Below are 13046 nucleotides of genomic sequence, written 5' to 3'. Positions count from 1 at the left end.
CCCCCCCCCCCTCTATACCCGTGGTCTAACATTTAATTTTAGTTTGGCTAATATTTTGATCTCTGCCAATGTGGTTTGTTATTATTTGGTTTCTATGAGGCTCACCATTGCATCATGGTCATTATCAGGCTGCCAGGCCATCATGCCATGTCGACCAATAAATCTACAAATAGCACTGGGCCTCAACTGCCATAATGACCCAACGCATGACCTCAACAAACCTTAATTAAAAACAGATTCACAAACATGATGCCATGGTGGTTCCTTCCAAGCTGGCACAAAAGCACTCTTACAGACACACACAAATATATTTTAGCCCATGTTTAGGTGTCTTCCCATTAGGACCAGATCACTAAACCGATGTCAGCTCTTACAGCAAATTCTAGACATGCGATTAGCCAAGCGTTGGGTTTTTACCAGCTGATAAGTACAGCCATTAATCCAGCTGTCTAACACACATCCCACAATGCAGAAACCTAACACAGGGCCAGAGTGCTACAAGAACGAGCTATCCATCTGTATCAACCCCACCACATCCACATGACTTGCACCACAGAGACCACTACAAACAAGTCACACTTCAGTAACTCAGTAAAAAACAAAGAACTTGTGGGCATGTGGAGTTTAGATTTGAAATCAGCTGTGAACGCCTTGTTTAGGAGAACAATCAAAAACCAAGTGTATTTTTAGTCTGCAAGCTCGTAGAATGAATCTAACAATCCGCAGAACTTGAAATGAACCCCAAATGACTTAAAAGAAGCTGGCTGGAGTCTTTTGTGGCTGTCCCTCATCAGAAAAATCAGCAAGTGTATTTTTAGTCTGCAAGCTCGTAGAATGAATCTAACAATCCGCAGAACTTGAAATGAACCCCAAATGACTTAAAAGAAGCTGGCTGGAGTCTTTTGTGGCTGTCCCTCATCAGAAAAATCAGCCACCACATACAGATCTGATGCCACATCAAGGTCTCAACTGTATTACTGACTTATTGGGTGTATTAAGAGCAGTTTTGATTCCGCACTTTGAAGTCCTGTTTATGAAGGGATACTGAGGATGAACTCGACATGAACTGGACATAAACTTGACTGAGAAAACGCTTAAAAACTACCAGATGAGACATGGGTTTGATTAAATGTGCCAACTGTAATCAAACTATTTTAATTTCCATTCCACATGAAAAGGAGTACTGTGCTGTCTCCAAATGTGCTTTCAACGAAAAAAGACACAAGTAGAGCTGACATCAACTGTAAGGGCTTCCAAAGCTGCAAATATGAGCTAATGTAGTTTTGAATGTAGTACAAATAATACAACAAATGAAGCAACAGCTCTGTATACCTGTCTCTCTCTCTCTCTCTATTCTAGCTGCACCTTTCTTTTTACACCACCACTTTTGTCAATTCTCATTCTTGCTATTTCTGCCATGTGATTTCTCACTCTCTCTCTCTCTACAAAACATATAGGACTTTGTGTATAAAAAGTTTTGTTTGTACTTAAAACAAGTCCAAATCTGCCAGAGCATTGAGACAAAATATACATGCAATCTATGATATTTCATGCAGTGTTGCTTCCCAAATAAACTGATCCGTTACGAATTTGTAGATATTTTAACCAAACCAAATAATTTTTTAGTGTATGTATATATGTACATCACAGTAAAATCAGTAATATTACATTACAGTAATATTGCAATTTAAAATGATTGTTTTCTATTTTAAAATGTAATTTATTTCTGTGAGAGCAAAGCTGAATTTTCAGCAGTAGCTACTTAGTCTTCAGTGTCACAGGATCCTTCAGAAATAATTCAAAAATCCCGATTTGGTGCATAAGAAACATCTCTCATTATTATCAGTATTGAAAATGTATATAGAATTAATTCTGAACGGAAGTGTGTATATAAGTATATATCAGTTTTATGATATTTAATGCATATTTTGATATTTTTGTATTTGCGCCGTAATGATTTAAAAGGGTGATATTTTTTTTCAAACAGATTAATCATCATTACTGCAGCCAAAAAGATTAAATAAATTTAATGCAGCAACATAAATGTAATGCAACGAACAACAGCCAAACTTACTGACCAAACTAAAAGCACATTAAAATCATAGTCAATAATTGACACTTGAATTGATATGAATTTAAACGGAAAGGCACATAAATGCAAAACTCCCATTCGCATGAGTCCTGACATGTGTTTGTTATTTTCAGATCAGGTTTGTTTCTTGATGATTGTAGTGACCTCATCAGTCAGTATAGGTTGACTTAAAGAAGATCTGAAGATAATACATGACTTGGGGATCTCCTCCTTAAAGATATAAACACGGACACACAGACTCCAGTGTAGTTAAAATTAGAGCCCAAATATATCCTGGCATGTGCTTAAGATGTTTTTTGTGAAGACAGATGGTGGGTCTCTGTGGTAAGACTGCTGAGTCAATCTCCTGGCTTTACTCTGATGAGCAACAACAGTCATGTCAGAACTAATGCACTTCACATTTGAACAGTAATATACAATACGTTTAATCTGGGTTTAATGCAAATATGCCTTTGTTTCATCATGGTGATGCTAAAGCTAAATATATCTATAGCTTTAGGATATACAGTATATATATAGGGTTGCCAGGTGTTTGCTACAAAACCCGCCCAATTACTACTCAAAACTAGCCTGAAAATAGCCCAATTGCTTTTGAGGGGGTCCCCCAGTAAAAATCTCGTTCGGGGGTAAAATACAAGTTTTTTTGGCAGGGTTCTCCTGGTACAATTCACATTCCAGGGCCTAAATATCACATTATGGGGGTCGCTTCAACCTGCTGACATAAAAAACAACCGGTGGCAATTGTGGATTTGGCAACACTGGTCCGCAAACTACTTTTCATATAACTCCTTCCCGAACTTCCCGCTGCCCTGTATCTTGGTCTCTCATTGGCTGCAGGTCATCGCCGATGTGTTTTTCAGTCAGAACTCATTTCACACAGCGTGATTGTGAATCGCCGACAGCTCCAGATATTTAGCATGCCAAATATTTCACGGGTGTTGGCGACGCGTCGGCGATTCCCTCAGATCGCGTCTTTGATAATTCACACTGCGTGATTGTCACTCGCATGAGCGAGCCTCCTAATTTGCCTCCTATTTTGGGCATTTGTCAGCTATTTCGCAAAACCTATCGACGAGTGAAAAATCGGGCTAAAATCGTGCAGTGTGAACTCTGCATAAGCTGAATCACTTTACCTGCAGGGCCTTTCCACACCTGCATAAAAATCACACAAATCCAAACAAAAACCACAAACCCTGGGAAATCACATGAATGATGAAACATGCTGTCATCAGTACTGTTGTAGTTGTAGTGCAAATGCTCAATTTTTAATATATCTGGACAATAAAAAAATTGCAATCTTTTAAAGTGGTCTTATATAAAACATATAATATATGTGTTAAAAATAGTCAAGCTCTTAAAAACATGTCAAGACCTTCACATTCCTATCCATTCAGTTGTGCTCCATATCTAGCTTTTTTTTTTTACAGTCGTTCAGGCAACCAACCCACTGACTAGTCTTTTTTGAAATTATATTCTTTTTCACATCCCTAGGCACTGTCAAAGAAAATTTAAAAAATCGCTAGAAAATTCAAATGTGTGCAGCGTGTTTAGAATTATGAAGACTAGTATCTAGCACGTACAGTCACCTCACTGTCATATCCATATCAGAACAGTGACATTTTGAAGGAGGAATGGATTTGCCTTTTTTCCTCATTCAGTGTTCACACTTCACATTCAGTCAATACAAATGCATCAAGCTCAGCTTAAAATGCCAATAGCAATGCTCAGCAAAGACCAGGATAAGGCATGGAAGGATCGTGTTATTAGTGGAATATAGAATTATTTTTTTCGAAATGCCAATATGCCAGAAAGCACAGAGTAGATAATGAGTCAGCATTACACACCGAATGCTGGCAAGCCAAACCAAAACAGTGTTTGCACATAATGAGACAATATTTCTTGAGTAACCCATCATACGTCTTCCACTGGCCTCAAATCATGCCAAGACTGTACTTGATCTCTGGTACAATTGGCAGGCTTGCCTCCATGCAAATCCCTATGGCTCACATAATACAATGAAACTTGGCTGACCTCAGCACGCTGTAACCAATTACGGATGAGATCTACACCAGATGCTTACCTTGTGAGCTATAAAGCAAACATCAGCTGCTCGGAGAACATGTTATTAGGATCCTGATGATGATTAGTTTCCATAAACATATCAAATTCACTCATATTTGGAGTATTAGTGCTGATGTGCAGGGTTTGGATACAACTTAACATGTTTTAACAGCCATTTAAATGTCCCAAGAGGCCTCTGGAAGACTTAAACATACAACTAAACAACTGAAGGAACATGAAGGTGGTGTAAAACCAAATATCTGGAGTTAATTGGATGGGAATATTCCTACAGCAATGTTTTTAGAAAGCCTTCCCAGAAGTGCTCAACAAGCATGGGTTTGGTGTTCGGGTGCCCACATACTTTTGGCCATATAGATTATCAGAGATATCAGTCACAGCTGTGAAATATAGTCAGTTTAGGCAGACTGATGAACCAAACTCATCTTGAGGTCTGCGGGCAAATTCATCTTCATCTCAACCTCAAAACGATTATTCAAGCAGACTGGCATGATGATTACTGATATGTATCTATTTATAAAGATCTATTTACATTTTTATTTGTTAAATAATAACTGATACTGATTTTGTCATTTTATATTTAAGTGGCACTCCCAGTCCAGGTAGTGATCCAACTGTGCAACCATAACCACTTCTCAAAATCTCCCAGAATTCCCAACTCCAGCTCATCAGGAAATACAATGACAGCTTTACACTTAGGTCTGAAGGTCTAGAGAAAAAAAACTGTGAAGTTTCATAGCTGAAGTTTGACTGACAGGTGAAGCAGACTTACCGGAGTCTCTTGTAGTACTGCTTGACCTTCTCCAGGGATCCAGCATTGATTTGGGCCTGATACTCTTCCACTGACAAATTTTCTCGGTAATAATATCCCTCCATGCTCTCCAAGGCTATTAAAGAAAGATTACGTGAAGCTCTGGAATTTTCTCAGACGTTTAGCTATGTATTAGTTACATTATTATTTTTAAAAAGTTAAGGGTGGTGACTAGCTTCATTTTGAATGAGCATAATTCAGCTTTTTTGGCCATGCTTCAGGCTAACTGTGTCCATACAAACACACGTACCCTGGGTGAACAGGACGGGGTAAATTTTGAAGCTACCGCCGTGTCTTAGTCTCTGGGGTAACTGCTGGAAGTAGAACGCCTCTAGGTAAAAACAGACCTTCAAAGCCTGCCGTGTGCCCTCAACTTGGTATGAGATAGGCATGTCTGGAGAAAAAGAAAAAAAGCCATCAGCATGATGGAGTCAGAGGGTTTATGAATAAAATATTTTATACAAACACACTGGTTTCAAGTGACTTTTTGAATATTGAAGTTAAGAATACAAACACTGCCACTATTGTAAATATTAACAATAAAAATGTACTTTTTTTTTGTACTGATATAATCATGACTGATTTTGTTCTTATATAATGCAAAGACATAAATACTTTTTAGCTTGAGTGTCCAAATACCTTTTGGGGACACTGGAAAGATTCTGTAACTATACTAGTCAAATTAGTTTTAAAATTATGCTGAACAAGTAATTATTTCCTGTTCAAACAGGAAGTGCTTCTTCAAAGAGTACTTACTAGCAACAAGAGGCTCTCCTTCAAACTGCCGGAAGTAGAATGTGACCTTCTCCAGGTCTATGAGAGCAACTTGTGTGTCTTCTAGCATGGCCTGCTCATCCGTCTAAAGAAAAAAGTACATACAAAACCATTACTAAACTACATGTGTTTCATGAAAAAAAACGTGTTGAAGGTCTGATAGTATGAGTGAAATATACAAAAAAAGTAAAAAATATAAACTGGTGTGCTTCAGCGTAGATACAAATTACAATTATGACTTCCTTTTGCTGACACACTGAGGAGGAGAAGAAACATAAATTCATATTTTCTTCATCCTCCACTCTATTCGTTTTAGTTCTGCCCGCTCACACACAGTACGCCCATGGCTGCGGATGAGACCATCCACATACAAATCTGAACAAGTCTGGTGTAAGAATCGAGGGACCACTCCTCACACATCCGTAAACGACACCTCTGCCTGATACGTGGGCCGACTCTCTCAAAGATCCCCATGTGCCAGATGCCACAATCCTTTCATCTGGGGGCCTACAAAGCTGCCAAGCGTTATCATGTCAAGAAATTACCTCCGGGTTGCTCGCTGCCGCCTGCTCTCCCTCCCCTGAGTGTGTTCGGGGGTGGAGGGGAAAGAGCGGCAGTGCTGTGGAGATAAGACTAAAGTCTCAAACGCTGGGAATCTTCATATTACATGTAGGCTTAGCCTCTGTGGAAACTCAGCCTGACTGCTTTTTGCTGACTACATGCTTGATTTAAACATGTCTGTCTTAATGTCTTAACATACATCATCCAAACCTCCTGCTGTTTTTATTTATATTCTCTAAATAAATAAATAAATTGAGAATGCTCAACAATACATCCTCTGTAGTGAATGGGTGCCGTCAGAATGAGAGTTTAAACTGCTGATAAAAACATCACAATAATCCACAAGTAATTCAAACCACTCCGGTCCATCAATTAATGTCTTATGAAGTGAAAAGCTGTGTTTCTAAGAAACTAATCCATCATTCAGGCTTTTAACTTTAAACCGTCACTTCTGGTCAACATACAAGTCCATAATCCATAATAACGTTCTTCCAGTGAAAAAGACAATCCCCTATCCACAGACATATTTGTTTGGAACTGTTTTAGACAGTTTTTGCTTGTAAACAGTGCTTGATCTATGCATATTTCTCTCCTGATTCAGACAGGCAACTTTTTCAGTTGATCCACTGGTGAGCAAGTAATGTAATGCTAAATTTCTCCAAATCTGTTCCAATGAAGAAACAGACTCTTCCTCATATTGGATGGCCTGAGGGTGAGTAAATGTTTAGCAAATTTTCATTTTTGGGTGAACTATTCCTTTAAATATGAACAGCTCTTATATCCTTTGGCTGAGAAATATTCACATTTCGGCTCTGTCATAAAGTGACTTTGGGTGCAAATAAATCTTTCACATAAAGAACAACCCCAGACAGGCAAATGTATAATCCTCTGGCCTCAATCACAGCCAGGTGAAATCTGATCTCAAGCCGAAGCCAGAGACAGAAACACTTTACAAGACATGATAATCCTGCATTATCCCTCGGTCTGTCGGGATGCCTGTAGATTGTGGAAATTGCCATCGTGTGGGAAAACACATGGCTACAGTCATCAATTCAATAAGAAAGCAAACTCCACTGAGTCCCAACACACAGACGTGGATCTGACCTTGCGGCCGGTTGCAGTAAACAAAAAGCAGATGTAATCTGCAGGGAGGAGGACAAACAAAATAAGAAAGTAGCTCAGGGATGCTGTCGGTCTCTTCACACAGTTTTCTGTTAAATGAAGAGTTATCTTGCTCATTAAAGGCACAGAATAATGGACTTTAGGTTAGATGTTAAGTAGCAGCTATTTTCTGTACTGAGCCTCACAGCCATTATAAGAAATCATCACCACAACCATAATGCATCATCCTTTTAAAAAAACAAACAAAAAAGTTAACAAACAAATAAAAAAATTAGTTGTTTTTTATTGCATAACAAAACAAAAAAATGCAAAACAAAAAGCAGACAATAAAACAAAAAAATGCAAAACAAAAAGCAGACAATAAAACATAAAAAGCTGTTTTAAAACAAAACAAGCAGACAATAAAACTAAAAACAGTCCTAAAACAAAACAAAAAAACAAAGCTTTAAAATAAAGCAAAACAAAATTTAAAACTTCATTAAAGGCACAGAATAATGGACTTTAGGTTAGATGTTAAGTAGCCGCTATTTTCTGTACTGAGCCTCACAGCCATTATAAGAAATCATCACCACAACCATAATGCATCATCCTGTTAAAAAAACAAACAAAAAAGTTAACAAACAAATAAAAAAATTAGTTGTTTTTTATTGCATAACAAAACAAAAAATGCAAAACAAAAAGCAGACAATAAAACAAAAAAATGCAAAACAAAAAGCAGACAATAAAACATTAAAAACTGTTTTAAAACAAAACAAGCAGACAATAAAACTAAAAACAGTCCTAAAACAAAACAAAAAACAAAGCTTTAAAATAAAGCAAAACAAAATTTAAAACTGATTTAATTCTGAATTGCTAGCAAATTCTTCTTAAGAAATTTTATAAATGTTTTTACATTATTATTTATTGATCACATGTCTTATGTATTAGTTGCCAGCATTTTACAATTTATATTTAATGTTTGATATTTTATTTCATTTTTTTTACATTTTATTTCACATGCTACACCTCATGTCACGCCTAACAATACCTTTCAGCCTGACAAAATAACTATACCACTTGGCCTCTCATGGCTTATTGCTTTAACAACTACATCTTTACAGGCTACGCATCACAGACACAGAACACCATTACGTTGAAACTAAGAAGGATGTGATAAATCCTACTGAGCTGTGGGATGCTGGCCACATCGAGCAGGATTTTGACAACCATTCAAGTGCCATACGTGACCCTTGATCTAAATATATCCACCCCAAAGGAGGATGTCAGACTAGAAAGGCTGGTAAGGCTTATTTCAAGTCCACTGACCGTGGCAGGTACTCACCAAGTTGGGGGAGAGCAGGGATTGGAAATGCAACAGAAGCCCAGCAGAGGAGATCTGCTCCAGCCAGCGGCGACTGGCTTCCTGACTTTCACTCTCAATGCTGAGAGCTTGATTTAGCATGGCCAACAACTGCTCTGAGAAAGAGCAAACCGCTGCCACCAGACTCTGACTGAACACCATATCCCTCCTCAACTGAATCTCTGAGTCTGAGAGAGAGAAAGAGAGTTAAATTCGCATAATATGGGCAAAACTATGCCATTAACTTAGTTGTTTTGAATGACAAGAGGAAGAGTAAATGATGGCATGGACATTTATGGGTGAACTATTGACACTCTCTCAATAATATGCCCTCTTAATAAAACTTCTCCAGTATCCACATTATGTTTAGTGTTCAAAGACTAAAATCAAAACAAAAGAATGCCATCAAATGATCTAAAGACACATTCGTACTTCCCAATGAACTCAAAACACATTAGACACCATTATGAAAGGCTGCTCTTTTTCCTCAGCCAAATGTATTTAATTTAGCTGCATTTTCTAGTCATAACCTTGAGAAACAGTGTCTTTTTATTAAATTATATTTCCTTAAGGGGATTACAGAAGTCTCTGAGGGCTCTATTCATGTGTATCATTTTTCTCGAAGTTTGCTGGGCCGCTGTTCCAGGTGTGAGAGAAATGCTGTGTGGAGACATTTTCAACTGAGTATAATTTATTCAGGGTGACCTCAAAAGACTGCCTACTGTTTGGTGTGACAGACTACAGCGTATAATGAACGAGTGTGAATAACCGTGTGGTGGAAAGACCGAAAATGATGTGTTCCTTATTTGTCATGTATATTTATAGCATTTAAATTATATGTGTAAGTGAATTTGGTTTAATCGACACTCGCCTGTGTATTGCAGTAGGACCAAGAGTAGCCGCGTTTTCACCTCTGAGGGAACATAAAAAGCAACGTCAATCATGAAATATGTTCATCAAAAAAATCTGTTCAAAATCTGAAAATGTGGATTTACTGCATAAATATGGATAATCTGGATTTACTGCATTTAACATCTGGTTGAATGAAGTACATAAGATGCAGATTTAGACAAGAGAAAAAATAAAATAAAATAAAACACCCAGAAGTGGCACAACTGTGTAGTGAATATGACGCAGAATATTATAAATCTTAATATCCTTTGCTATAAAACCAAAACAAAACTAAAACTAAAACTAAATATTGGACTATAATGTTCATCTGCTTTTTGTTCAGTTGTTTTTGCTGTTAATTCATCAGGTTTGGCATTTACACACACACACACACATACACTAGGGCTGCACGATTATAACAAAAATCATAATTGTCGATTATTCCCTTGAAATTGTAATTGCGATTATTAATTACGATTATCACAATTTACATTGAATGATGTTTATACCATTGTTTGATGCAACTGCATGCCGTATTTTTATATGAAAATAAACAAGCTGAAAACACTAACTGAAAAACCTTTAGTGCTTTTCTATAGTATTAAGCCTCAAATGTCAAATATACATCGGATTGGTTTCTTCTTTAAATGATAAAAAAAGTAAAAATATGAATGGTATTATAATGTTATACTAAAACTAAAACTAAAACAATGGAAAAACTCTTAAGATAACATGAAGAAAGAAAATAACATATCTTAAGCGTGCATTATAACATAAGTGGACTTTGAATGATTAATTGCCGCTTTGAACGATTATGTAATTGTGGCATCCATAATTGTAATCGCTATTAGAAATTCGATTAATTGTGCAGCCCTAACACACACACACAGCAGCAGCGTAAGGAAGTTAAAATGCAGGAGAATGCTTTTTCAGCCCTTGCTGACAACTGACCTGAGTGAGTTAAAGCCAAATATTCCCTCTCTCCCCTCCATAAACTCACATTTAGCAGTGTGTGCTTTAATAATTCGCTCTCATGGCAGCATCCAGCCCCTATTGAGAGCTGCTCGAGTGGTTGTTTTTGGCCAGGATCACACGTATGTGGTGTGTGTGGGTTTTGAAACCACTGACCTTCTGCAAACTTGGCGATGGTATGTGTGAGAGCCTGAACGCTGCTGGGCAGGTTCCACGGATCCTGCTTGACGTGAAGCCGCAGTTTCTTGGTGCAGTTAAGCTTAGGCTCCATGTCCTGATGAAACTCTGCCCAAAACCAATCACAGGATCATTGGAGTCCAACGTGCAGGATCAAACATGGCCAACACAAACAGACAACTACACTAAACTAAGGAATACACATCCTTACAGTAGATGGCTCTGGCCTTAAAAGGTGTCAACGCTTGTTACCATGGTGATGATAAAACGGTATGGTGCAGTGACACACATATGCCATTTCTCACACACACCTATCCGCTTCCTGCTCCGTCCAGGGAAAAAGAGGGTGGGTGAGATGGTCTTACATCATTCGATTCGTCTCAGTGATTATATAATAATTTCCTTTGAGCTCTCTGTGGTGATGTAAAACATTTTCAGGAATCTACCACACACAGAGTAAGGAACAGGTCCACTTCTGAGACAAACAGTTGTATAAATAACAATAATAATAATAATCAATATATATTGTTTATTTAATATTATCTTATTTACATAATTGTTTATTATTATTATTTTTCTGCTGCTATATAAATTGTTTATATAATGCAGTATTAGTCATTATTATATGTGAATACAAATGTACTGCATTTAAACAACAACAATAATAATAATAAATATGTAGATACAAATATACTATATTTTAATCATAATAATAATAATAATAATAATTATTATTATTATTAAAATACAGTATGTTTGTATCCACATATTTAGATTTAATCATCAAGGTTTCAAAAATGTACATATTACAAATATGTGTGTAGCTGCATATTCAAAAGTTCTCTGCATTACCTGCATAACTACAATTATTTTCTATGCATGTTTGTGTCTCATTCATTTATTTTTTTAATGTATTTATTTTCCTGCTTGTGAGATCATTTAAAAGCACCAAAATATAATTTAAAATATAAATTAATAAATAAAAATTAAAAAAATCAATTAGTTAGTCAATGAGTCACAAGATTAATTTTAATTATTTTTTCACTAGCTCTATAATAAGCATCACAAGTTCTCATTCTCAAATCCCATTTTCTCACCTGCATGCATGTGATAGCTTGAATAAACAAATCACATGCACAGGCACACAAGTTATAATCAACTGTTAAAACCATGAGGATTCCATGCTAATCTGCTCATCTCCTTACAACAGCAAAGCAGCAACATTTTGTGGAGGTATAAAACTAGATTCAGACCACACACACAGATAGAGCATACATTCGCTGACTCCTCACTTCATTTAAGATTTATTTCCCAGGCAAAGCCTCTCCTGCTTTCAAATATCACTAGAACAATGCCTACTGTGTTTATTAACCTACCAAATGACCTTGAGCCACATCCTGTGTGAAACTGTGCCTTTGGGATCAACTTTATTATCATATAAAACAGGGACTCAAGAGTTACTGCAGATTGCATTAAAGTTTGTTTCTACTGTCAACACACTGAGATCTTCATACCTGGAGCTGTTTATCTATTTCAGGCTCCTTAGTTTAAAGAGATTAAATCATACAGGCTATTAATGGTGAAACTCATTTGAAAGTGAGCATTACTATGTCTTACTAATTCAGGAGTGCACTTCAAGTGAGAACTCAGTGTTAAGCACTATGCAAATGTAATTAAAATTGGATATATTTCAGTGTTGTGTTGTTAAATAAAATAAAATAAATAGAAATAAAATAAAATACAAAAACAATCAAATGTACAATAAAATATTAAAATATAAAATGAAATAAACAATAAAATAAATAAAAATTAAAAAATCTATCAAATGTAAGAAGCAATAAAATAAAATAAACAATAAAATATAAAAAAATACAAAAAACCTATAAAATATACAATAAAATAAAACATACGAAAAACAAAATTAAATTAAATTAAATTACATTTTGTATGAGATGTTTATATAAGAGATATTACTTTCTGAAAAGCTTTGGATGTATGCGAGCAATTAAAGGGGCCTTTTTAAATGGATTACACTACTCTACGAGTAGTGTCCTTTTCAAGGGTACAAAACCGTCACAAAATCTAGAATGAGACAGAGGAAGTGACCCAGACGATTTCTACAAGTCCAATGTCCTAGTGTCCTCAGATCAGAGAGAGGATGCGTCCTAGACTATCTCTAGTAGTCTGGTGTTCTTTATCTGTCCCAGATAAAAACGAATTGTACAGAT

At 36.4% G+C, this 13046-nt stretch overlaps 1 protein-coding gene across 1 annotated transcript in view; it reads right to left on the bottom strand.

Annotated features, from left to right (window-relative positions):
• The window catches only part of prex2 (phosphatidylinositol-3,4,5-trisphosphate-dependent Rac exchange factor 2), a 134887-nt gene that overhangs the window by 34113 nt on the left and 87728 nt on the right, over positions 1 to 13046 (bottom strand). The window contains exons 30-35 of the mRNA XM_016271792.1: positions 10798 to 10926; positions 9650 to 9691; positions 8761 to 8966; positions 5739 to 5841; positions 5233 to 5376; positions 4944 to 5058 (exon numbers count right to left, since the gene is read on the bottom strand). Coding sequence (XP_016127278.1) covers positions 4944 to 5058; positions 5233 to 5376; positions 5739 to 5841; positions 8761 to 8966; positions 9650 to 9691; positions 10798 to 10926 — 739 coding nt within the window. The remainder of the gene's footprint in view (positions 1 to 4943; positions 5059 to 5232; positions 5377 to 5738; positions 5842 to 8760; positions 8967 to 9649; positions 9692 to 10797; positions 10927 to 13046) is intronic.

The sequence above is a fragment of the Sinocyclocheilus grahami genome, unplaced genomic scaffold, assembly GCF_001515645.1.
Source record: "Sinocyclocheilus grahami isolate Dianchi unplaced genomic scaffold, SAMN03320097.WGS_v1.1 scaffold65.1, whole genome shotgun sequence".
NCBI classification, from domain to species: domain Eukaryota; kingdom Metazoa; phylum Chordata; class Actinopteri; order Cypriniformes; family Cyprinidae; genus Sinocyclocheilus; species Sinocyclocheilus grahami.
The sequence above is the reverse complement of the archived record's forward strand: the minus strand, read 5'-3'. Positions and strand labels throughout refer to the sequence as shown.